This window comes from Hemitrygon akajei, chromosome 19 (genome assembly GCF_048418815.1).
Source record: "Hemitrygon akajei chromosome 19, sHemAka1.3, whole genome shotgun sequence".
Taxonomy (NCBI): Eukaryota; Metazoa; Chordata; class Chondrichthyes; order Myliobatiformes; family Dasyatidae; genus Hemitrygon; species Hemitrygon akajei.
In genome coordinates, this window is record NC_133142.1 from 59,045,936 (window position 1) to 59,072,633 (window position 26,698).

The following is a 26,698-nucleotide window of genomic DNA, read 5'->3' on the forward strand; positions in this document are numbered from 1 at the left end:
TTATTTTCAGCATCTGCAGTTTCACCGTCATAGTCGTCAGATCTGATGTGGATTGGTAAAGCCATTGTCTGCCACGTTAGTGTAAGCTTGCATCTATTAGAGTTGGTGGAGCAGGAGTGAGGGGTGCATTTGGACATTGGCAGTGGTGTAGGGAAAGAGGACAAGCAGATTGTGTTAAAGAAGGAAGTATGAATGAGGTGAACTGTGGTTGGAAAATTGTTGTGTTGGATGGAGTTCGAATGTCGAGAGGTTCAGGTGTGATTGAAGTCTTCGAAGGAAGCAGTGAGGCTCTGTGGCGAGAATTGACCCTGCCTGGGAGTAAGGGGAGCATGTTAAGCCATTGAAGAGGAAAGAGGCTTAGACACAGCTCGGACTTTCATTTTTGGCTCTGTTTGTTAACTGGCAAATGGTCAAATTCATGCAAGATGTACCAAAGCTAGTAGTGGAACATTAATGGATGAGTTGTGCAAGAGCTCAGTGCTGGCAGCCAAATGCAATTAAACATTGGCACTTCTTGTTTTTATTTGAAGTCAGCATTATATGTTCTTTGATAATAAATGTACTTTGGATTTGTTTAGAATCTGATGGCCCAGATTTATTTGCTGGGAATGTTTGGGCCAAATTCACAGTGTCCCTGTCTGAAATAACCTTTCACTTTTGTTGACAGTTGTACCTGGTGAATTGGCATGGATGCCATCCTTTGACTGTGAACAGCAGCAGACTGCTGGTTCCAAATGCTCTGTCTCTGTCTCACGCTCTCTTGCGCTCTCTCGCACTCTCACACTCACTCATTCACTCACGCTCTTGCTCTCACTCTCTCCCGTGCTCTCTCACACTCACTCTCACTCTCTCTCACACTCTGTGAATCATTGTGGTTGATGGTTTTTACAGAATCCCAGCCTCTAGATCCAGCTTGAGCTGACTGAACATTACTGCCCAGTAAAGGCACTTTGGTCCACCACGTTGTGCCAAGCTTTTAACCCACTCTAACACTTCCCTCCTACGTAGCCCTCCATTTTTCTATCAAACACGCACGTGTCTGCCTCTACCAAAACCCCTGGTAATGTGTTCTCTGTGTGTGTTAAAAAAAAACATACCTCTGACATCCCCCCCCCCCCTCCCCCAGCCGTTTACTTTCCTCTGATCACCCCAAAGTTATGCCCCTTATATTGGCCATTTCCACCCTGGGAAAAAGTCTCCAGCTACCCAGTGATCTATCATCATGTACAGCTCTATCATGTCACCTCTCATTCTCATTTACTCCAGAGAGCAGAACTCTAGTTTGCTTAACCTATCCTCAAAAGATATGCATGCTGTTCCAAGCAACACCCTGGTAAATAGCCTCTGCACTCTCTCTAAAATTTCCACATCCTTCTTGTAATGCGGCAGCCAGAACTGAACACGATATTCCGAGTGTGGATTGTTGGACACTGGAGGATGAAGCTGCTTTTGTTCCGGGTGGTCAGGCTGCTGGTGTTGTATAAGTGGACGTACTGAACTTGTAGATGTTGCGGAGTGAACGTTCAGTGCAGTACTGTGCCTTGGTGTTGAGCTTCACCTTACAGGAGAGTATTCCTGTCTTTGTAGGTGTTGGTACGACCTTGGACTCTCAGGAGGTGGGTCAGGATAGTCAGCCTCTGAGCTGCTCATTTCATGTTAAGCACTGTGTCTGTGAGCACTGCCGGACAGACTGTGTACTCTGTTTTTTTCCAGATGGTGCCATTGAATTCCTTGAGAAGCTTGGTACAGAGCTGGGTCTTCCCTGTACGAAGATTGAGGTGAGAGATTTTTCTTTAACTGTCCCCGCCCATCACTGTAAAGCAGATTTACAAGACTGAGTTTTGATTGTGTTCATGCATGTATTTTGGGAAGGGAAGGGAAAGGTGATGTGTTACAACTATTGGAGGTAACGTATGGAATAGGAGCAGGAGTAATCCATCTGCTCTTTGAGCTTTCTCTACCGTCAGTCACCAATCTGCCTCAGCAGAAGTCGGGGTTATGGGTTTGATTTCAACATTTAAGAGGAATCCATGGATGGGATGGGTATGGCAGGCTATGGTTCAGATGCAGGTTGATGGGATTAGTAGATTAGCACAGACTGGACGGGCTGAAGTTTTTGTGCTGTAGTACTCTACGACTCAGCCGCTTCCTCTGCCAGCTCGTTCCATCTTGTTATGTAACCTCGTAACCAGGTAACTTACCAGCAAAGATAGCGGGATCAGCTGAGTCGGATGCTACTATTTTCAAACGTTTTATTCAAAAAGGGGCACAAACGTATGGTTAATACAAAACATTCAGATCATATACATCGTCAAAACTCAATCTAAAACACCGGTGTAATAATAATCAATCAGAAATAAGCTCTATAGTTGTCTAGGGGGTAATACTGAGTCCAATTGAAATATAAAGAGTCACTCAGAAGTTTGCAGACTTTTCCCTTTTGGGAACCGCTGGGGTTTCACGTTGTGGAGAGAGAGAGATGGTTGAGAAAGGATAAACACTTGCCCGTTGTCTTTACAGAGCAAATCCTTGGAATCAGGGGAGCAGGCTTCCCCGTTGTTAGTTAAAAGCGGTCTTCCTTTGGTTCCAGCCACAGATTCAAAATTTGGAATCTTAACGCACGTGGCTTCCTTCAAAATGGCTTCCCGCTCCCACGGGAATCGGTATCGTGCTTCCTTGGTGTCTCCTTGGTGCGTCTGAGGGTTGTCCCCCCCTCAGACCCTCCTTTATACTTCTTCACGGGATCGCAGGTGTCAATCAGGTTGCAGGTGATGCGATCTCTCTCTCAACCAGCCCACTTTGCCCGAGGGCTTTTCACGTGGTCTTCATGAGACAATAGTCAATATCGCCTTTATTCTGCTTCTTGGGAGAACGTGGTCTTCCGCACGTCTCCCTCTCTCTCTCCCATTTCCTGTGTCTATTCAGCACGTCTCTCCCCGTCTTGGGTCAGTTGACCCCCCCCCTTGACTAGGGCTCTTGCGATTCTCACAAAGGAGGGGGCCGAGGTCATAACACCTCCCCCCCATAGCAGGTTTTTTACCAGTGGTTAAAAACAGGTTGGTACAGGACTTTTTTTTTTGAATCTACATACTACACAAGCTTTTCTCTTCACAGAGTACTACTGTTATACATTCAAGTCAGTATCTAAACAGGTAACAAGTACAGTGCCCCTTTCTTTAATACCTTAACCTCACGTGCCATACTAAAGTCTGGTAGCATCAAACTTCAGCTCAATAACCACCTTATTTATTTGCTTTCTTCAGCAACATAACTAAGGAGGTGTGATCTTAGCTTAGGTGCATCTACAAAAGTTTATACAAATACTAATCGTTTCGGTCGTGGTATTTCACCGGCAGGTCTCCCAAGGGGTGGTCTTTATTATTCACAGGCTTTGGCGCGAACCCGTACAACCGGCGTTGTGATTTACAAAGGGCATTTCTATTACCCATCGCCTTTTCCCGGTGAGTCCCCCCGTGGGGACTGCGAGTAATTTGGCAAGGTACTCTCCCGCCTTTCCTTCCCACAAGGTTTATGCTCTTAACTCCGCGTCCACCCAGGTAGTTAGCCCTTCTGCCAAGACCATACAGGCTGATGTGTTTCAGGGCGAACCTTTCCCCCTGGCCGCATTTAAATTTTGGCTTCCTCGCAGCGCTTTCTTGAATAACAATAGCGTGTGAGGCACCTTTACATTCCAAATCAACCCGTAATCAGTGCGTAGGCATCATTTTAGACTTTAACCTTTTTCCCTTCGAGTTGGGAACTACAGATTTACCGTTCTCCCCCACAACAACAGTTATCTCCCCATTCATAAACTCCACATTAACTCTGAACACTCCCCTCAGCACAACCCTCTGGGGACTCGCACTCCCCAAGGTTAACCCTTTTTTCCCTGAACCAAGCCTATCTGATCCAAAAGGACGGCCGTCTTGTCCAGCTGAGTCAAATACCTCAGCTTTTTCCTGAGCTCCGTGACTAGGTTCAGCACCACGTGCATCCCCATCTTGGACACACTCATACGGGACATTGGCCTCTTCCAGGCTTTCAACACCCGTACCTTTTTCAAATTCTAACATCCCCCGATCCTTCCAGCTACTCTCTAGGCAGCCCCCCGTTGGGGAAGGTGCAACCGTGCGAGCTGAAACAACCTCCTCGGCCATTCCAGCTGACTTCTCCACAGCAAGGATACCCTTCCTCTCTAAGACTGCCCTCATTTCATTCTCGGGACCATCGGGAACACCTTTAGAACTCTCAACTTCTCCAAACAATTCTGCCAAACCAGACAGATCAACCATGTCCAACTCTGGACCTTTTAACAGCTTTATCCGTTTCTCATCTTTATTTCCTACCTCTAGGACCTTTCTCTTCACTAAGGGGGGGGGCTATCTCCTCACCCTTACCCCCTTTCACTTTACTACTTTCTGTTTTACCACCCTCTGAACCCTTGTGGTATAGGGTCGGTAAAAACGTCTTGGCCAATTCACTACTGGCCCGATTTAAACTGCTCTGGTTCTCAGCTGCTTTTCTCGACAGGCTGCAAGTGTCCGCGCATGCGGGATAGCTCGGGGACTCCATGGGCGGGGCCTCAACTATCAGGGCGGTTCCCATCTTCCCACCCGCGAGGTCATTACCCAAAAGGAGGTCCACGCCCTCCCCCGGTAACTCCGGCAGGACTCCTAGTTCCACAGGTCCCGACACCAACTCGCAATCGAGAAGGACCCTATGCAAAGGCACTACTTCGATCCAGTTCCCTAGGCCTCTCAGGGCTACCTCGCCCGTCGGAGGTCCGAAGGGTAACACGTTACAGCTAATTAATGATAGCTCCGCCCCCGTGTCTCTCCAAATTCGTACGGGGATGGGGGGGTCCCCTTCCTTCAAAGACACGGTTCCTTCGGAACTAAATGTCTCCCGCCCCTCCTGTATTCCATCTACCTGGGGCCCTCTTGTTGATTTCCTGATTACCACTGCACGCCCGATAGGGATCGCTGCTCTCTCCCTCTCTGGCTCCTTTCTCGGAGCAAAGCATTTTGATGCGATATGACCCACCTTCCCACAATTAAAGCAGGTTAAACCAGGGGGTCTCCAGGTTTCCTGTCTGTTATCCTCACTTTTTCTGCTAGCTCCCGGCGGGATCTCCGCCTCAGCCGGCGGGCTTTCCCTGCCGTTCCGACAGTCTCTCGGGTAACTTTTTGGCGAGGAAAACTTTGGCTTGTGGGTTAGGGCATATTCATCTGCGAACCTAGCAAGTTCTGAGATGGACTGATTCGACCTCTCATTTAAATACATTCGGATCTCTTCTGGAACACAACCTTTAAATTCCTCAATCAAAAATAACTCCCTGATACGCCCATAGTTCTCGGCCACCTTTTCCGCGGTGCACCAACGGTCCAAGAGCACACCCTTCTCATGGGCTAGCTCGGTATATGTTTGATTCCACCCTTTCCTTAAATTTTGGAACCTTTGTCTATACGCCTCAGGTACTAACTCGTAACCTCGGAGAATGGCCTCCTTTACTTGGTCATAACTCCCTTCCCTTTCCGGGGGCAACGCGGCATATACCCGCTGTGCTTTCCCTCGTAACACACTTTGTAACAACACCACCCACTGCTCTCTGGGCCACTTCTGATTCACTGCCACCTTCTCAAAAAGCAAGAAATAACTATCAACATCCATCTCCTCGAACGGGGGGACCAACCTCAACGCCCGACTAACATCAAACCCCTCCTCTCTCTCTTGCCCTTGAGCTCTTCACTCTTGCTTTCGCCTGTCCAGCTCCAATTCATGGCTCCTTTGTTTCTCTTTCTCTTCTGCTTCTGCTTCTAGCTGCTTTAGCTGGAGCTCATGACCCGTTTCATCTCTAATTCCTTTAGTTTGAACATATGCTCTCTTTCCTCAGCCTTTTCCTTTGCCTTTGCAGCTCGTTCCTCAGCCTTTGCCTTTGCAGCTCTTTCCTCTGCCTTTTCAGCTGCTTCTAGCTGCTTTACTTTAAGATCATGGTCCAACCTTGCTTTCTCCAACTCTGCCTGATCTGTCCCACTCGCTAATCTCTTTTCGGGGATAATTTCCAAATCCTCAGCTGCAAACACCTTCTTCCCAACGTAATACTGTTGTATGACCCTTTGCACTTCCTGCTTTTTCATTGCTGGCTTCACCGCTGTGAGGTCTAACGCCTGCGCCAAATTTACCAAGTCTGATTTTGTAGCCTTCCCTAGCGCCTCTACCGTCGGGTTTCTCGTAAATTCATCCACATCCATCTTTGCTGGTTTCCTGTCTGGCTACCTGCGTAACCAGATTTAAGTTTGGACTTACAGCCCTATTTACTGACCCTCCCCTTTGGTTTCAAATCCGGGACAAGAACCCCACTTGTTACGTAACCTCGTAACCAGGTAACTTACCAGCAAAGATAGCGGGATCAGCTGAGTCGGATGCTACTATTTTCAAACGTTTTATTCAAAAAGGGGCACAAACGTATGGTTAATACAAAACATTCAGATCATATACATCGTCAAAACTCAATCTAAAACACCGGTGTAATAATAATCAATCAGAAATAAGCTCTATAGTTGTCTAGGGGGTAATACTGAGTCCAATTGAAATATAAAGAGTCACTCAGAAGTCTGCAGGCTTTTCCCCTTTGGGAACCGCTGGGGTTTCACGTTGTGGAGAGAGAGAGATGGTTGAGAAAGGATAAACACTTGCCCGTTGTCTTTACAGAGCAAATCCTTGGAATCAGGGGAGCAGGCTTCCCCGTTGTTAGTTAAAAGCGGTCTTCCATTGGTTCTAGCCACAGATTCAAAATTTGGAATCTTAACGCACGTGGCTTCCTTCAAAATGGTTTCCTGCTCCCACGGGAATTGGTATCGTGCTTCCTTGGTGTCTCCTTGGTGCGTCTGAGGGTTGTCCCCCCCCTCAGACCCTCCTTTATACTTCTTCACGGGATCGCAGGTGTCAATCAGGTTGCAGGTGATGTGATCTCTCTCTCAACCAGCCCACTTTGCCCGAGGGCTTTTCACGTGGTCTTCATGAGACAATAGTCAATATCGCCTTTATTCTGCTTCTCGGGAGAACGTGGTCTTCCGCACGTCTCCCTCTCTCTCTCCCATTTCCTGTGTCTATTCAGCACGTCTCTCCCCGTCTTGGGTCAGTTGACCCCCCCTTGACTAGGGCTCTTGCGATTCTCACAAAGGAGGGGGCCGAGGTCATAACAATATACAGACCACTGAGTGAAAAAGTTACCTCCCAGGTTCCTGTTAAAGCTCTCCTCCCCTTTAACCTGTGGCTTCTAGTTGTTGATTATGATATGGCAACAATGAATATAAAATTGAGACAGGTTTTTTATAAACAAATAAAACATTTATTAAACTCTGCTCAATAAAAATGAAAAGTAAACAAATGACTAACTTAACCGGAAGTTAACTGCCATATGGCATCTCGAACAGTTCTTAAAGTGGTAAATGCAAAAGTCCAAGTGATTTATGAAGTCAATTAGGAGAAACTTTCCTGAAGTAATGAATTCCTCAATGACGTGACATTACTGCTGATCCCAGCCAAAATATGCCTTGCCCGAAGGATTTGCAACGAAGGAAATAAAAACGGCTTAAAGGCACCGACCTTTGTCTTCGCGTATAACGCTGTGCCCAGCCCTTTCTGCTTTCACAATGCAGGTTACTACCTCCTTGAACGAAGATGAAATAAGGTCGATCCTGTATTACTACCGACAACACCAACTTTTCTCGATCCTTCGGGTTTTCGTACTTCAGTAAATTCTTCACTCTCCGACTGGACTAAAACCGGCAGCGTTGTGGCGAAACTGCTGTCAATAACCTTTGAGACTTAAGATAGAAAGTAAAACTCCACTTTAAAACAAAAATGCGTCATGAGACGAATACGCAGCATAATGGAGTAACTAATGAATTAAACAACGAACTAATCTGCATCACAGCAAGGCTTTCCCGTTTTATACCTGTTGAAAACAGGCCATCACATGACCTCTCACTGGTGGGAAAATTACATCACGTGACCTCACACTGGCAGGAAATTACATCACCCCACCACCACAAGACCATTACATCATGCTCACCAGATACTCAATTACATCATGGTCATGAGACAGTCACAAGATACCCACGGGGTATGTAACACTTCAACTGGGGAGAGAAGACTGTGCATTAACCCTATCTATGCCCTTCATGAGTTTATACATTTAGAAGATCACTGCCCACTCTTTGCTCAGGAATAGTCCTAGCCTGCTCAAACTCTTGCCATAAATTGGTCCCTTGAATTCTGGCAACTTCCTGGTAAAGTTTTTCTGTATTCTTTCTAGTTTAATAACATTTTTACAATAGCAACATAACAAAAACTGAACACAATATGCCTCACCAACATCTTGTGTAACTGTAACGTCCCAACTCAATCTCAGGGTTGTATATGCTGACATACGTGACTTTGAACTCCTATATGTAAAGCCCAGACTGATGGTGACCAACATGCCAAAAGCTATGTACCATGGTGCCACCTTCAGTGAGGTTACCTCTCAACGTTCTATACCTTTCAGTTTAGAAACCGACTCCACTCGACTTCTCTATTGATAGACCTGCCACTCCTGGAACCAGTCTGGTTAATCTTTGCTGAACTTCTACCGTAGCCTATACATACTTTTTTAGGAAAGATACTTCAGTATAATTCATCTTTATCACAATGTGCCTATCACCTCAACCTTAATCAGTACTTTAGACGTGGCTTCCCAAGGGTTATGTATTATTATGCATAATTATATAACTATGTATAATTTTGTAAAATACAACTTTCTGTTCTCCTCAGGAATACCAATCACTTTTTACACCAATAACTTAGAAACCTGAACCAACAATCTGCAAATTTGTGTTCAAATTCCACCAAGGCAGCTGTAGAATTTAAATTCCATTAGAAATGATGATCACCAGTTTACTTGATAGAGATAAATCTCATCTGGCCCATTAACTTCCCGAGGAGAGGAAACTCTACTATCTTTACCCAGTCCGGCCAGGTTCAGATTTGGATTTTGTTTGTTACGTGCACATTGGAACATGCAGTCAAATGGATCATTTACATTAACAATCAACAGAAACTCGGGTGTGCTGGGGCAGCCTGCGAGTTTTGCCACACATTCCAGTGCCAACATAACATGCCTACAATTCTTGGCAGAACAACACAGAACACAATGAGCAGTAGCAAGATCAGCCCGTTTCCTCCCTCCTGCGTACGCACACGTGGCAGACTTCCAACTCCAGGACAGGCCTCCAGGCTGTAGACATCGCAGTTCGGTTTACGGACTTCAGATCAACCGTCAGGCTCTGGTCTGTAGGATCAACTCCTGGCCTAGATGATGATGAAACTGTGACTCCAGACAAACTCCGAGTGTGCCAATTATCTGGTCTCGTGTGGCCTATGAGCACAGTGTGGAGGCCTGGACTTCCTCACCTGTCCATGTCACTCTATGTCTTACGATTCCTGGGCTTTGAATGCGGCACGGAGTCTATCAGCATCTCCAACTCTAAATTGTCCTCCTGATGTTTAAAACTTTTCATCACCTGGCCAACGTAGATTTATCTCCACAATCTCCATGACTTCCTGATAATTCTTTCTGTTGTTTCCTTTCTGGTAGTTACTGATTTTCACCTGTCTTCTGTTGATGGTGAATAACAGAGGGGTGCAGCTAGTACAACTGCAGCCCTCACAGCCCCAGGTCCACTGACCAGGGTTCAGTGCCAGCCTCCAGTGCTGTCTATCTGGAATTTGCATTGCTTTCCTGTGACAATTCAGGGTGCTTCGGTCTCCTCCCACATCCCAAAGACCTCTGGGTTGGTTATTGTAGATTAAGTAGCAAAGGGATCAAAAGGGAATTGATGGGAAGGTGTGAAAAGAAATAAGGAGAGGGGAACAGCACTGATTGAATTGCTCAGCTGAGAGCTGGCATTACTCTGAGGTGCTGAATGGCCTCCTGCTCAGTAAAACACAAGCAAGTGCATTTGGCTGTCAGCTCTGGGTGGGTCTTCACCTTCCGGGTCATGTCCTCTTCTCACTGCTGTCGTCAGGTGTGAGGTACAGAAGTCTTAAGGGGCCACACCACCAGGTTCAGAAGCAGCTACTTTCTGACACCATCGGGTTTTGAATAACCCAAAACCCACCACGTGCTGATCCTGCCCATGTCCCGTGGTCTTCGGTCAATTTCCCTCGGGATCAGTAAAGTATGTCTGTCTGTCTGTCCAGTCCTGGCACAATATACCTGCCACAAATGGCTACACTATCAGTTGCAGTGCTCCATAAACTTAAAGAATCCTAAACAGGTGAACAGTGCTGATCACACACAGAATCTTAAAAGACTAGTGGAACAAACAATCTGCCAAAGGAACTCAGAGGTCAAGTAGCATCTGTGGGCAAAGGAATTTGGATGTTTTGTGTTAAAGACTGGTAGTAGGTTCTACAGTTGCCATTCCTTCTACCAAAGTTCAAATTAAATTTATATTCAAAGTACATACACAACCCTGAGATTCGTTTACTTGTGGGCATACCTGATAAATCCATAATAGCATAACAACATACCAGAATCTATGAAACACCACAACAACTTGAGCTTTCAACCAATGTCTAAAACTGTACAAATACAAAAATAAATAATAATAATAATAATTAATAAATATGCAATAAATATTGAGAACATGAGATTTAAAGTCTTTGAAAGTGAGTCCATAGGTTATGGGAACAGTTCAATGATGGGGCAAGTGAAGTTGAGTGAAGTTATCCCCTTTGGTTGGGGGGTGATAACTGTTCCTGAACCTGGTGTTCTTGAGGACCCTGTACCATCTTCCTGATGGCAGCTGCAAGAAGGGGGCATGCCCTGTGTGGTGAGGGTCCCGACTGGTGGACGCTGCTTTTCTGTGACAACGCTCTGTGTAGGTGTGCTCAATGGTGGGAAGGGCTTTACCCATGATGGACTGGACTGTATCCACAACTTTTGTAGGATTTTCCATTCAAGGCATTGGTGTTTCCATACCAGGCTGTGATGCAGCCAGTCAATGTACTCTCCACCACACATCTGTAGAAGTTTGTCAGAGTTTTAGATGTCATGCCAAATCTTCATAATTCCCGAGGAAGTAGAGGTGCTGTCATGCTTTCTTCGTAGTTGCACTTATGTCTGGGCCTGGGACAGGTCTCTGAAATGATAACACTGAAGAATGTAAAGTTGCTGACTCTGATCCTCTGAAGAAAATGTTGTTGCCAATCTGCACTGACTCCGCAAGGGAGGGAGTGAGGAACCAAAGTACGTGACCGTACTCTTCCTGCACCATTCTCCTAATCTGTCCAAGTCCTTCTGCTTCCTCGTCTACAAGCTTGGCCACAAAGTCATCAATTCTATGATCCCCATTATTGACAGATAGTGTGAAAAGAAACAATCCCAACCCCTGCGGAACACCACTAGTCACCGGCAGCCAACTAGAAAAAGTCCCTTTTTTTCCCACTCTTTGCCTCCTGCCAGTCAGTCAGATTGGTTGAGTGAGCAAGGACTTTTCTCTTTAGAGCGAAAGAAGATGAGAGGTGACCTGATAGAGGTGTACAAGATGATAAGAGACATGGATAGAGTGGATAGCCTGAGACCCTTCCCCAGGGTGGAAATGAGTTATAAAAGGGGCCATATTTTAAGGTGACTGGAGGAAAATATAGGGGAGAATGTTAGAGGTAAGTTCCTTATAGAGATATTGGTTGGTGTGTGAAATGCCCTCTGGGAGTGGTGGTAGAGTCAGATATATTAGAGGCATTTAGAGCTGGGTGGAGGAATGGAGTACAAATTAAAAGGTGATAGTTGAGGGGGAGGTGTGAAATATTAATTTCGGAGGTGATAGGTGGAAAAACTCAAAGGCTGGAGAAGAAGGGATCTGATAGGAGAGGAAAGTGAACAATGGGAGAAAGGGAAGGGTTGGGACACCAGGGGGAAGCAGAGAGGAGGCCATGGAAGAGGAGCTCCGCATACAGTAGGTGGTCCCAACAGATTCCCAGGTGAAGTGTTGCCTTACTAGGAAGGACTGTCTGGGGCTCTGAATGAGCTGAGGGAGAAGGTGAACGGGCAGGTGCAACACCTCTTCCACTTGCAGGAAGTTGGTCCATGGCCTTCTCTTCTGCCATGATGAGTCCACTCTCATGTTGGAGAAGCAACACCTCATATTGTTTCCAACCTGATGGCATGAACTTTGATTTTTCCAAAGTCCAGTAAATTTTCCTCCTTACCCCTCCCCATCCCTCTTCTTCAATTACCTACTCAAGCTCCCCCTTATCACTTCTCCTTACCTGCCAATCGTCTTCACTTCGTGCCTTCTTTATCACTCCTTCCGTACAACCACTTGTAGGGAGCTATGGACTTGGACCTCGGGATCCCTCTGTACATCAAAACCTCTGTACCTTTCTTCAATTCAATTCAAATTTAGTTGTCATTCAACCGGACACGAATATCCATGAAAACAGCCAAACGAGACAGTGTTACTCTGGGACCAAGGTGTAAGACACAGGACGAACAGTCACACAGTACAAAGAACACACAGCACAGACAAGGTAGTAAGCACATGTAAGATATCAATAAGATAGAGCCACACAAGAAAATAGTCCAGACCTGAACCACAGAAATCCGCAGTTGACCCTAATCCAGCTTGTCTTCTGCCAAGCAAACACTGGGGGGGGGGGGCAGCACCGACTCCAGCCCGGATACCACACCACATTGCCCCCGGTGGAGCACACTGGCTTTGATGCTTCTCTCCTGGCAGCTGTAAACAGGCAGCACCGTGGCTTGAGGCCTAGTCATTGGTACGACCGAGGCCTCGCAGCTCCCCTGCCATCCACCCCTGCACACCGCCAATACGTCAGTGAATCGAACCACATTAACAATGTCCGAAGGAGTCTTGCAAGCACAAGAATAGCAGCCAAGATGGTCACTTGATATTGGACTGTACACCTCCTTCAATGCAGGCAGTAGCATGACGTGCACCTGCTTCATTTTCTCCACCAGTGAGCAACTTGCTGATGGGGTAGACCTGATACTTTAAGTTCTAGTGCCTAGCAGGATCATGTGACCATAAAAGGGACGATGGCTCCTTTTGTTGACTCCAGAGAAGCCACTGCCACCTTACCGAACTCTTCTGTGTGATTATGTCAGAGGTGCTACGTTAAGTTCTTGTTACTGGGCACAGCCAGCACTAATGTTCTTGTTCTTCTTCCCCAGGTTAGTCCTGGCCGCAGAGTCCTCATTCTCACCTGGGAAGGGACTGACCCCAAGCTGAAATCTATCCTCCTCAACTCCCACATGGACGTGGTTCCAGTGTTCGAGGTGAATGACCTGGGAAGAGAGATGGGGTCTGCACGGGGTGGGAAGGTGTGACGAGCTGACCTTATTCCTCTCTTGTATGTACAGGAGCACTGGAAATTTGATCCGTTTTCAGCCCAGAAGGATGAAGAAGGGAATATATATGGCCGAGGAACTCAGGACATGAAGTGTGTGACCATTCAGTGAGTTCAGCAACCGGAGTGCTCTGCACTAGTAGTGATGTAAGCAAACGAAGGGGTCTCTCGTAGTGGAGAAGCAAAAAGCTGCAGATGATGGACATCTGAAATTAAAATAGAAAATGCTGGAATAGTTCATCAGGGTAGTCTGCAGCTGTGGGAAGAGAAGCAATTAATGTTTCAGGCCAGTGATGTTTCATTAGAATGGGCGCTGTCCCACTTGCTGAGTAACTCAAGTCAAGCATTCTCCGTTCTTGGGGCTTCTTGTTGGATTCTCAGACTGAGCTCATGTAAACCTTTCTGTCTAATGAGCAGATCAAGTTGCTGTATTGGTAGGAGGGCAAAATCAGCTGGGCCTCCGAGTCTTGATTGCTGATTCATGGTTGTAAATAGGAAATGAGTTCTGAGCTGTTTGGTAAGCAGCTGTGATCCAGTTCCATAACGTGCAATGAAGTTGGATAAAGCAACTTGAGAATTCAAAACTCAGCTGTAAATGCTGCAAACCTGATGTAAAACTGATCATGTTCTAAATACTCAAAAGGTTAGGCAGCATCTGTAGAGCAAGAAACAATGTTTCATGTTGAATACCTTTCATCAGAACAGTCTGTTTCTTCAGAGCTTTTCAGTGTTTTCAATGTTAATTTTGGGCTAAGCTGCTGTTGGCTTATTGGTCAGTGGTGATCCGGTTTGAATACAGGCTTTTTCCACAGCCCTTTCAACATACAGTATAACTGAAAAGCCATGGAAGAGATGGACGGATAGGATGAAGGTTACTGCTGTCTTTTGGGACCCTTGAATTAGAATCAGGTTTATTATCACTGACATATGTCATTAAATTTGTTGTTTTGGAGCACAAGTGCAATGGAATACATAAAATTTACTATAAATTATAATAAGAAATATATTTTAAAAAATAATAGTGCAAAAAAAAGAACAAAAAATTGAGGTAGTGTTCATAGGCTCCTTGTCCATTCAGAAATCTCGTGTCAGAGGGGAAGAAGCTGTTCCTAAAATGTTGAGTGTGTGTCTTGAGGCTCCTGTGCCTCCTCCCGGATGGTAGTAATGAGAAGAAGGTACGTTCTGGGTGGGTGGGCTTCTTCATGACGGATGTTGCCTTTTTGAGGCATCGTCTTTTGAAGACGTCCTCAATGATGCCTGTGATGGAGCTGGTTGGGTTTCCAATCCTCTGTAGCTTTTTCTGATCTTGTGCTGTGACTCCTTCACACCTAAGGACAATGCATCCAGCTAGAATGTGCTTCGACCTGAGTATGTTGACAAGATTGGACAGGAGTGGGAGGGAGAGCGCATGGGCATCTAGTCCAAACTCTACCTGTCCTGGGAATGATGATGGACCTTAGGTACACTGGCCCCTCCCACTTTGATGCTTTCACCTTCCCACACCGAATTCGTACAGTGGTACCCCTGACGTCATTTGTTGTGGCTTAGACAATACTCTGATCTTGCTTCAAGTCCAGTAGATTTTTGAATCACTTATCACCTGTTTCTTCCAGGTACATTGAGGCCATTCGAAGGTTGAAATCAGAGGGCAGAAGGTTTCCACGGACAATTCACCTGTCGATGGTTCCTGGTACGAGATATAGTTCAGAATTTTTGATGCCATGACTTCTAATAATTGTGATGGTGTATCTGAAAATGATAAAACATGCTGTCTGATTGTGGAATGTGGTGCTCCCAGAATTCTGTGACAGCAGATTTGGAGTCTCGAAGAGTTTCTGCCTGAATCTGTAGCCATCCTAATATGGTACAGATGTTGCTTTAGTTACATCAGGAACCTTTGATTCCAGGAGTAATCTGACCACTTATTCCAAATGTTTTCTATCTAGCAGCACTTCGACAAATTGTTCTAGAACATTTTGTGGAATGAGCAGACATAACTGGACATTGGGGACCTGGATAAGATAAAGTGAATGGTCACAGTAAGGTTGTTGGAGTTGTGGTTAGAATGTTGTAGGTTACAGTGGGACACTGATGGGGTGAAGAGCTGGGCTGAGAAATGGTTCAACCCGGAAAAGTGTGAAGTTATTTACTTTGGAAGGTAGAATGCAGGGTTAATGGCAGGATTATTAACAGTGTGGAGGAACAGAGGGATCTAGGGGTCCACCTCCATAAACCCTCAAAATTGTTGTGCAAGTTGGTCTTCATTAGTCAGGGACTGAGTTCAGGAGCCGTGAGGTAATGCCTTGATTAGACCAGACTGGGAATATTGTGCTCACTTCTGGTCACCTCATTATAGGAAGGATGTAGGCACCTTTGTCAGCATGAATGAGTTGGGCCGAAGGGCCGGTTTCCATGCGGTATGACTTTATCTCACTATTGGACAGAACAAAATTTTAAGACCTGGACAAAAGCTTGGGTAGATATTTCCAAGGAGCAGTTGAAGAGAGGTAGAAGAGGGAGAGGTGAGCTGGAGAAGGATGTAGGAGAAATTCAGGAGTTGAACTGGAAGTGATGGTGGGCAGAAGGATTACAGGTGGAGGATGTGGCTGGGATTGGAAGTGCACTCATTGTTCCCGCTTGCTAAATCTGATCTAAGGCAGAGTCTAATGAAAAACCAGAGAGGAGAAACAAGTAAAATTGAGGAGGAAGATAAACCTAAGAGCAAGTCCTGTTCCTGTGAAAAGATTATTTCATTTTGTTCCCTCAGGTGAGTTGAAATTTAAAATTTGAGTGGAAATTCAAGAGTGAAAGCAAATGTTGACTCATTCGCCATGTACATTTAGATGCATTAGAAATTTGCTGTGGTGTGTTGGTCAGGCTGCGACATGCAGCAAAAAACAACTTGCAACAAATACAAAGAATAAACAATTATATAAAAATAAAGTTAGAGGTTAAACAGATTTGGAATAAATACATAAATAGCAGTGTGTGCTTACAATGTAAATAACATCGATTTAAAGTGTTGACAGTGCAGGGGTGGGTGTAATAGACAGAGGGGAGTGGGGGCTGGTCTAACTAGAATGGTTAATCAGATTGACTGGGGGTAGAAAGATGGTGTGAAGGTTTTGTTTTAATAGCCCTATAGCATTTTACAGAAGGGAGCTTTTGGAAAAGGCAGTTTGCAGAGTGGGTAGAGTCTACAATGTTTTTTTTTGTCCTGGACACGTAAAAGCCCTGTAGCGATGGTAGACTGTAGCCGATGACCTTTTCTGCTGACCGGACAATTTGTTGTAGTTTTTGTGTGTTGTATATTGCACGAAAGCAGACAGTAATGGCTGATGTAAGGGTGCTCTCTATGATGGCAGTGTAGAATTACACCGGTATGTTCTGGGGAAGTTGGAATTTTATCCACTGACGCAAGAAGTACGTTTTCTGCCGAGCCTTTTTGTTAAGGAAAGAGATATGGTTTTCCCACATGGAACATGTTGAAACGGAGCTAACTGTAGAGTTGTGAAGTATAGACCGGGGTGAACAGGATACCAAAACAGAGGCTCTGGAATGCTGTGAGTTTGGGCAACGGCTTCTCTCAAATACCTCGAACTGTTTTACAGCTTCAGACTTTATCCTGCCATTGGATGAGATGCTGCCTGTCCGTGTAACCTTGTCTCTGTTCACTGAAATGAGCTGCCAGAGAGATCAGTGAGGTCTCGGTGATGGCGGTCAGACTGTGTCGGGAGTGGCGTGGCACAAACCCGTGCAGTAGTTAGAGTTTGCTGGCTATGTTTTGGTGTCATCATACCAAGGCTCTATCTGGATTTGAAAACCTCTGCAGCATTCTTTTGGAAGAAGAGAGATAGTATACCCTGCAGTCTGTCGAGATACAGTGTCATTGAAATAAATAATCTAAATGTTATCAAGCTGTTTGCGAGAGCAATGGAGGAAAGCCGAAAATTTTAAAAAAAGGCTGCGTCTGACATGGAAACAGATAAGGTTTTGAGTTGAAAACCCTTCATCGGAAGTCTGACAAAGGGTCCCTGACTCGAAACATTGATTCTGTTTCTCTTTCCAAAGTCATTACCATGACCGAGGGAGAGTTTCCAGAGTTTTCTGTTTGTATTTGTGAAGGAGTGCCTTCCTTTCCATCCATCAGTCCTGGGGCACTGACTGACTTCCAAAAGCACAACTCCGTAGCTTGTTGCTTCATGTGAGGCTGGAACTGGAACTGGCTTATTGTCCAGTGAAAAGGTTTCCTTGCATGCTGTTCATGCAGATCAACTCATTACGCAAGGTCGAACAATACAGAATGTGGAATAAAGAGTACCAGCCGCAGAAAAAGTGCAGTGCAGATAGACAATAAGGTGCACGATTATAATGAAGCTGTTTTGATTTTCATTGATGTGGTTGTCCCTGTTTTCACCTGATATCTGTTTGTATGATTTATATTTATTTTTCTCTCTCAGCTCAGCTGGGTGTGGTTAATGGATAACTGGTAATTGGTTTATTATTGTCACATGTCCCGAGCTGCAGTGAAAACCTTTTGCCTGTGTTTGCGTCATCCAGACAGTCACTACAAACAGAAGCACGTTGCAGTAGAGCGAAGGGGAGGCAGTAACAAATGTAGAACGTCGTTACCGGTTCCGTGCAGGCAGACAAAGAGGGGCAAGAGCTATCATCAAGTAGACTGGGAGATCAGGACTTTGTCTTTAATTTACAATAGGAATGTTCGAGCATCTTTAACCAGGGGGCAGAAGGGAGGTTTTGGAAAAGGCAATTTGCAGGGTCCACAATGATTTGTCCTGTAGTCATCTTGGTGGTGTGTGTTTTCTAGCTTTTGCCTGATGGAAAGGGGAGAAGAGGAGAGGGAGAAGATATCCTTCATTATGTTGGCTGCTTTCCTGAGGCACTGAAGTTAATTTTTCAATCCGTGACCGTAGTCTCTGAGCAGGTTGTTAGCATGGCCTGCAGCTTCAGCAGGGAGTGTTGCCTGGGTTACCGAATGCTCTTCTGACTACTAAACCAGAGTCATGAGACTGTTCAGTCACAGATACAGTAGGCAGTCAGGCTACGTCCACACTAGACTGGATAATTTTGAAAACGCCGGTTTCACGTAAAAACGATAGGCGTCCACACGATGCATTTTTAAAAATATCTCTGTCCACATTGAAACGGAGATTTCGGTGAATCTCCTCCTACTGCACATACACAGGACATATCTACCGAAAACAAGCAACATGTTTGGTGTCGAATCTCGCTGTAAAAGTGTGCGTTTTTGTAGTTACAGACTAGAAAAACTTAAACGACAGACAGCTGTTGGCTCTCGCGCAGGAGAACTTAAAAGTGAAAAAAAAAAACAAATACTGGAGCGTACAGAGGCAACCGAGAGGGAGTTCACGGACAGATTGACCCGGCTGACGACGAATATTGAGAAACTGACTAACTCTGTTGCATTAACAAAGCAGCTTGTTAAATGTATAAAACATGTCTACATCAGTGTTATCTTGTATTTCCATACAATGTTACATTAGGCTGTTACACATCTATTGTCAGAGAAGTACTTACATAAATAGGTAAATCACCTTCATACAAGCAAGGACAGAAAACAGGGCAAAGTGAGTATACTTATTTATTCAGTAAGTTATGGGTCAAAGCATTTGGTGAGTACATTTCTAACTCATCTGGCTTCAGTCTCGTGGCCGTCTGTTCTGAAATTGTTAGGTTGCGTTCAGGAAAACAATGAAATGCCGCGCTGCCGTCACCATCTGTCATGACAATGTTTTCAGATTTCTCCGGTTACCCCGTCCACACTGATCTGCCCAAGCGGCATTTTCAAAAATACACACTTTGGAGAGTGTTTCTGAAAAACTCAGTTTTTGGGGGAGGAAAACGCCGTTTTAGTGTGGACGGAAGGTAAAAACGAAGAGAAAAAGTTTCGGTTACGGATTTATCTGGTGTAGTGTGGATGTAGCCTCAGTATCCTCTTCCTAAGGTTGAACTGTTCAATGTCAGAGGGCATGCATCTAAGATGAGAGGGGCAGTTCAAAGGAGATATACAGAGGCAAGTGTTTTTATGCAGAGGGTGGTGGGTGCCTAGAACAGGCTGAAAGGCTGGTGCTGGAGGCACGAGAATCTTGGAGAGAATGGAGGTACTGTATATGGAGCTTGTGCAGACAAAACAGATTAATAAATCGGCATCACTGCTGTACTTCAGGAGATTACCCTCCACCATTCATCTTCAGATGATGTCCTGGGTTGATTCACATGTTGGAGGTTGGTTCAATGTGCCGTCTGGAAGACAGCACTCCCTCAGCACACACTGACTGCATTAGGTGCTGGTTCCAGGGCCAGGTCTTGAACCCACAACCTTTTGATGGGGTGAACAGGAGAGAACGGGATCAGAAGGGCACCTCCCCTCACCATCACTACCCCCTGACAGGGATGGATAGGCAATAGGATTAGTCATTCTAAGAGCTTTGTGTGGGGGGGGGGGGGGGGGGTTAGTTGGTGGTAGAGCACTTTGTTGACGAAAGTTTCCTTTGCTTTAGATGAGGAGATTGGGGGTTACACTGGAATGGAAAAGCTGGTTAAGCGTGAAGAGTTCCAGGTGTTGAATATTGGGTTTGCGCTTGATGAAGGTAGGAATTGTTTCTTCCCGCTTCAGATTTCTGTTTATCATTCTGTTTTTAAACTCTTGGGCGTTTCATCAAGACCTCTCTATGTTCTCCGTACACACACCCACACCATCGTCTAGCCATCTCCCTGTGCTTGTCTGACTCACTGGGTAAGCAGAAATCCCTTCCAACCAGAGTCCAGGCTATTCCACTTCTCCATGAAGTACCTGCTGTCTTTTTTTCCTTTGGGAGATGCAGCTTTAAAGGACGAGCTGCTCATTGCTCCCATCACACGGCATGGTGAGGAAACCAGCCCCTCCTTTGTGACCCCTCAGGTTCCCCCAGGCTGGAGTTAATCATTCTCTCTTTGCTGGCCCAGCCCTGGTGCCAGACCTTTGCACATGTCTGCACCAGCACTGACTGGGGCCCAACAAATCACACCTCAGTGATGGTAGTCCTCTCCCACAGCACACTCTGCTCTACCCTGAGGTGTCCTGGTTCACTCACCTGTGTCATCTTCACCTACCCCACACTGCCTGCCTTCTGTACTTGTCAAATACATGCTAGTTCCTCCTCCGGTCACTCCCTCTCAATCCCTGTCACGTAGTCCCCAAACCCACAGGACATCCGCAGTCCTCTGCTCCACAACTAGGAGCCCATGCGAGTGGGAAGCACAAGGTCCAGTCGGTCGGCGCACATGGAGTTCGAGCCTGAAGCTCGTCTGGCGTTTGGGGTTTCGTCACCTCCTAGTTCGGGGGTGGATACCAAAGATCAGAGCCTGAAAGTCGATCGGAAGTCCAGAAAGTCAAAGCCCGATTGCTAGAGGCTGGAGGCCTCCCTGGGAGATGGAGGACTGTGTTTGAGGGAGAGGGAGGGAGGGAGGAAAGCGGCAAGTTTTGCTGTTGTTGTTTTGTTGCTTGTTCTGTTCTGCAGAGCATTGTGGCATGCTATGTTGGCTTTGGAATATATGGTGATGTTTGCGAGCTGTCCCCAGCACAACCTTGCATATTAGTTGCTAGCACAGGCGACACATTTCACTGTATGTTTCGATGTAGGCGTGATAAATAAATCTAAATCTCAATCCTTCCCTTGTTACCCATCTCCTTTGCTGCCTCACCCAAACTGTCTGCCACAGGATTAGCAAGGGAGGGGTTTTATTTTGTCCGGTAGCAGTGTTGACCCTTGAACTTTACCTCACTGCAGACAGATCTTGGAGGCCTCAAGATTCTCTGTGCGTTGCCTGTCAGTAGAGCCCCTGGGCTTGTGGCTGCTCTGTTTCTCAGGCCTTAGGACTGTGGCTGCACTATCCTCAAAGGCTGCACGTAATCTATTTAAAACGTAAAGGTCTGTGCTGGATTAAGCTGCTTTTTAGGCCTCTGATGATCCAGAAGTCATGTCTCTGTTTGCTGGGCTGCAGTTCAGTGCATTAACATCATTTCACTCTCCTACACTCGTGCTTCTTAGGATCTTTCTTCATTTGAGCCCCATAGTGCAGGCCAGACATCGATTTTGTACCCCTTGTTTATTCATTCCTGCCACAGATTTACCCACGTGCCCCTCTGCCTCAAACATCTAGACCACATTTAATTATGGAATTCTGAGTACTGTCACTAACTCCTGACCTTTGTGTCTACAGGTTTGGCCAACCCTGGTGACGCCTTCACAGCATTCTACGGCGAAAGAAGGGTGTGGTGTGAGTAACTGTGCACTCTTTGGCATTGGCTGCTTGTTATAGTAGCTGTTGATTAAAGATCAGCTTTATTTGTCACATGTACATTGAAACGTACAGTGTACTGTGTTGTTTTGTGTCAAATCAAATCAGCGAGGATTGTGCGGGGCAGTCCATGAGTGTCGCCACGCTTCCACCGCCAACATAACATGCCAACAACCCGCTAGCCCTAACCCTAACCTTTGGAATGTGGGAAGAGACCAGAGCACCCTGAGGAAACCAACATGGTCACTGGGAGAACATACAAAGCCCTTACAGGCTGTTGTGAATCAAACCCTAATCTTACAGCTGGCTGCTATAAAGTGTTGAACACTGACCGTCAGTCACTTCGTTACCCCGTAACGCCACTCGCGTTGAACGCTGACCGTCAGTCACTATGTTACCCCGTAACGCCACTCGCGTTGAACGCTGATCGTCAGTCACCCTGTTACCCCGTAATACCACTCATATTGAACGCTGACCGTCAGTCACTACGTTATCCTGTAACGCCACTCGCGTTGAACGCTGACTGTCAGTCACTACGTTATCCCGTAACGCCACTCGCGTTGAACGCTGATCGTCAGTCACCCTGTTACCCCGTAATACCACTCATATTGAACGTTGACCATCAGTCACTATGTTACCCTGTAACGCCACTCGTGTTGAACGCTGACCGTCAGTCACTACGTTATCCCGTAACGCCACTCACGTTGAACGCTGACCGTCAGTCACTATGTTATCCCGTAACGCCACTCGCGTTGAACGCTGATCGTCAGTCACCCTGTTACCCCGTAATACCACTCATATTGAACGCTGACCGTCAGTCACTATGTTACCCTGTAATGCCACTCGCGTTGAATGCTGACTGTCAGTCACTATGTTACCCTGTAACGCCACTCATGTTGAACGCTGAACTGTAGTCGAGGGGTTGGGACAGTTCAGTATCATGCTGCACCCATTCCCTGTGACTGAGATCGCTGATGTTGTGCCCAGTGGTCTGTCCAGTACTTGACTTTCCAAAAGATGGCAAACTACCGGGGGGGGGGGGGGGCGTGGGGGGCAAGAAAGGAAAATACTTCAGGCAGTGGTAGAAGTACTCAGTGGGCCAGACAGCAGATGTGGGGAGGAAAGGAGGGAGTGAGTTTCAGCCCAAGGGCGAAAGAGATTTCACTGTGTTGGGGGTTTTCTGTAGGAAGAGAGATGGACAAAACTGTGGCTTCTTCATAAGGGCAAGAGATGGTTGTCAGAAATGGGCTCATGATGAATTTATTTAACAATACAACGTAGAGTCAACTAAACCACCAACCCTAATTACACTCACCTCATCACGGGACAATTTATTTCGACCAATTAACCTACCCAGTGCATCTGGGAGGGAAGCAGAGCATCCAGGGAAAAGCCACACATTCCACGGGGAGAATGTACAGGAACTCTACAGAACAGCACTGGAATTGAACTCTGTAATAAGGCTGAGCCGACCACTATCACTGACAAATGTCGTGAAGTATGTTGCTTTGTAGCAGTACTTTGCAATACATAAAACATACTATGATTTACAATATGCTGTGTGTCTCAAATAGCCTCTGACAACCAGGTCCAGCTCCTGGCCTTCACGTGGGGCTTAGCCCAGCAGCACCGTTTCTACTGACAGGAGAATGGGCAAAGGCAGGTTATTGGCACCTTAAAACCAGTCGCTTTGGGCAGATGAGGCTTGTCAGCCGAGGTTGGCAGCTCATCTAGGAGAAGGAAAACTTTGATCTCAAACCACCACTGCCTTGCGGCTATACCTACTTATGGGGAAGCTTCAGGAGTAAACCCTGAGGGAAAAATCCAGAGCTGAAGTCCGTAAGGCAGTCCAACATTGAGTGCAATGCTGGTGGCAACTCCTGCAACACTTCTGGTACCAAACTGTGTCAGTCTCTGTCTTTCCTTTGGGTTCATCAGATGCATGTTGAAGGGGAGCCTGTTACATGGGCAACAGTTTGCTCTCCAAATCATACCGCCCAGGCTTGTGTATTTAGACAGCTGGGGCGCGACATCCATGGTCAACCCTGACTGATGGAGGTGGACGCCTCACTCACTCACAATATGAAATATTTAAAGAATTAAATTAGTGCAAAAGAGAGCAAAAATAGTAAGGTAGTGTTCATGGGTTCATTGTACGTTCAGAAATCTGATGGCGGAGGCAAAGAAACTGCTCCTGAAACATTGAGTGTGTGTCTTCAGGCTTCTGTACCTCCTCCCTGATGGCAGCACTAAGAAGAGGGCATGTTCTCGGTTGAGGGGGTCCTTCAAGCTGGATGCCACTTTCTTTGAGATACTGAACAGTGGCGCTTTGTCAGGGCAGAAGATGTTTGGCAGTTCTCACAGTCTCCTGTGAATTGATTGACTCGGGGTCTGCAACTGGAAAACTTCTAAAAGAAAGATTGGAAAAGTAGGAAAAGCAGTACAAAAAATTACAGCTGTATTAAAAATAGTAGATATAAAGACAAGCCAGGTCAAATGTTCTACGGCAAACCAATGAGATGAAGTTGGGTGCAAGTGCATAGCTTGCTAACTATGATGACACGGGCAGACTGAAGGCATTCATTATGCTGCTTGTCTTTGTAGGCCAACGTATTGAGTCTAAGACTTGGGATATCATGATGCAGCTTTACAACACAGTGGCTAGGATGTACATAGAGTATTGTGTACAGTTCTTCTTGCTGCACTGTGGGAAGCACTCGGTAACAAGAGACAGTGCAGAAGAGATTCACTGGGGTATCACCTGGAATGGAGGGCTGTAGGTAGAAACATAGAAAACTTACAGCACAATACAGGCCCTTCAGCCCACAAAGCTGTGCCAAACATGTCCTAACCTTAGAACTACATAGGCTTTACCCATAGCCCTCTATTTTTCTTAGCTCCACGTAGCCATCCAGGAGTCTCTTAAAAGACGCTATCATTTCCACCTCCACCACCGCCACTGGCAGCCCATTCCATGCACTCTCCACTCTCTGTGTGAAAAAAACTTACCCCTGACATCTCCTCTGTACCTACTTCCAAGTACCTGAAAACTATGCCCTCTTGTCTAGCCATTTCAGCCATGGGAAAAAGCCTCTGACTATCCACATGACCAATGCCTCTCATCATCTTGTACACCTCTATCAGGTCACCTCTCATCCTCCGTCACTCCAAGGAGAAAAGGCCGAGTTCACTCAACCTATTCTCATAAGGCATGCTCCACTATTGACAATACTCCAAGTGCGGCCTGACTAGTGTCTTATAAAGCCTCAGCATCATCTCCTTGCCTTTATATTCTATTCCCCTTGAAATAAATGCCAACATAGCATTTGTCTTTTTTACCACAGACTCAACCTGTAAATTAACCTTCTGAGAGTTTTGCACAAGGACTCCTAAGTCCCTCTGCACCTCTGATGTTTGAACCTTCTCCCCATTTAGTCAACAGTCTGCACTTTTGTTCCTTTTACCAGAATGCATTATCATACATTTCCTAACACTGTATTCTATCTGCCACTTTTTTGCCCATTCTTCCAATTTGTCTAAGTCCTGCTACAATCGCATTACTTCCTCAGCACTATCTACTCTTCCACCTATCTTTGTATCATCTGCAAACTTTGCCACAGGCCATCAATTCCATTATCTAAATCACTGACAAATAATGTGAAAAGCAGCGCTACCAATACTGACCCCTGAGAAACACCACTAGTCACTGGTAGCCATGCAGAAAAGGCCCCCTTTATTCCCACTCTCTGTCTCCTGCCTGTCAGCCATTCCTCTATCCATGCCAGTATCTTTCCTGTAACACCACAGGATTTTATCTTGTTAAGCTGCCTAAACAAAAAGTATTCTAAAGGAAGAATGATGCAACTGTGTTGACAAGGGAAGTCAAAAACAACAGAAAAGCAAAATAGAGCAAAAATTACTAGGAAGGGAGAGGATCGGGAAGCTTTTAAAAACCAACAGACGTCAACTAAAAAACCATAAGGAGAAAAAGATGAAATATGAAGGTAAGCTAGCCAAAATACCAAAAAAGGATACCAACAGTTTTTTTCAGATATATAAAGAGTAAAAGAGGTGAGAGTAGATATCAGAGGCTGGAAAATGAGGCTGGAGAGGAAGTAATGGGGAATGGTGGATGAACGAAATAGAAGTGTGCTGCATCCATCTTCACTGTGGAAGTCATGAGCAGTATGCTGGAAGTTTGAGAGTGTCAGGGAACAGAAGTGAGTGCAGTTACTATTACTAGGGAGAAAGTGCTTGGGAAGCTGAAAGGTCTGAAGGTAGATAAGTCACCTGGATCAGGTGGACTACATCCCAGGGTTCTGAAAGAGATGGGGGTAGAGATTGTGGGGGCATTGGTAATGATCTTTCAAGAATCACTAGATTCTGGAATGGTTCCAGAAGACTGGAAAATTGCAAATGTCACTCCACTCTTCAAGAAGGGAGGGAGGTAGAAGAAAGGAAATTATAGGCCAGTTAGCCTGACCTCAGAGTCAACTGTTAAGGATGAGATTTTGGGGCACTTGGAGGCACATGATAAAATAGACCAAAGTCAGTATGGTTTCCTTTAGGGAACATCTCAACTGACAAATCTGTTGTAATTATTTAAGGAAATATGAAATAGGAGAGAGAAAAGGACAATTTGTACTTGGGTTCTCAGAGGCTTTTGCTGCACATGAGGCTGTTTAACAAGATAGGATACTAGCATGGATAGAGCATTGGGTGATTGACAGGAAGCAAAGATTGGGAATACAGGGAGCCTTTTCTGGTCGGCTGCCTGTGACCAGTGGTGTTCTGCAGGGATTGGTGTTGGGACTGCTTCTTTTTCCATTGTATGTCAATAATTTGCATGATGGAATTGATGACTTTGTGGCCAAGTTTGCCGAAGATACGAAGATCAGTAAAAGAGCAGGTAATGTTGAGGAAGGATTCAGGTTGATTAGGAGAATGGGCAAAGAAA

The 26,698-nt window shown here is 45.8% G+C and overlaps 1 protein-coding gene across 1 annotated transcript in view; it reads left to right on the forward strand.

Annotated features, from left to right (window-relative positions):
* Positions 1-26,698, forward strand: part of LOC140741968 (aminoacylase-1-like) — a 54,291-nt gene that overhangs the window by 2,136 nt on the left and 25,457 nt on the right. Inside the window, exons 3-8 of the mRNA XM_073072590.1 lie at positions 1,714-1,778; positions 13,244-13,348; positions 13,433-13,527; positions 15,033-15,109; positions 19,962-20,051; positions 21,664-21,720. Of these exons, the coding sequence (XP_072928691.1) occupies positions 1,714-1,778; positions 13,244-13,348; positions 13,433-13,527; positions 15,033-15,109; positions 19,962-20,051; positions 21,664-21,720 (489 nt within the window). The remainder of the gene's footprint in view (positions 1-1,713; positions 1,779-13,243; positions 13,349-13,432; positions 13,528-15,032; positions 15,110-19,961; positions 20,052-21,663; positions 21,721-26,698) is intronic.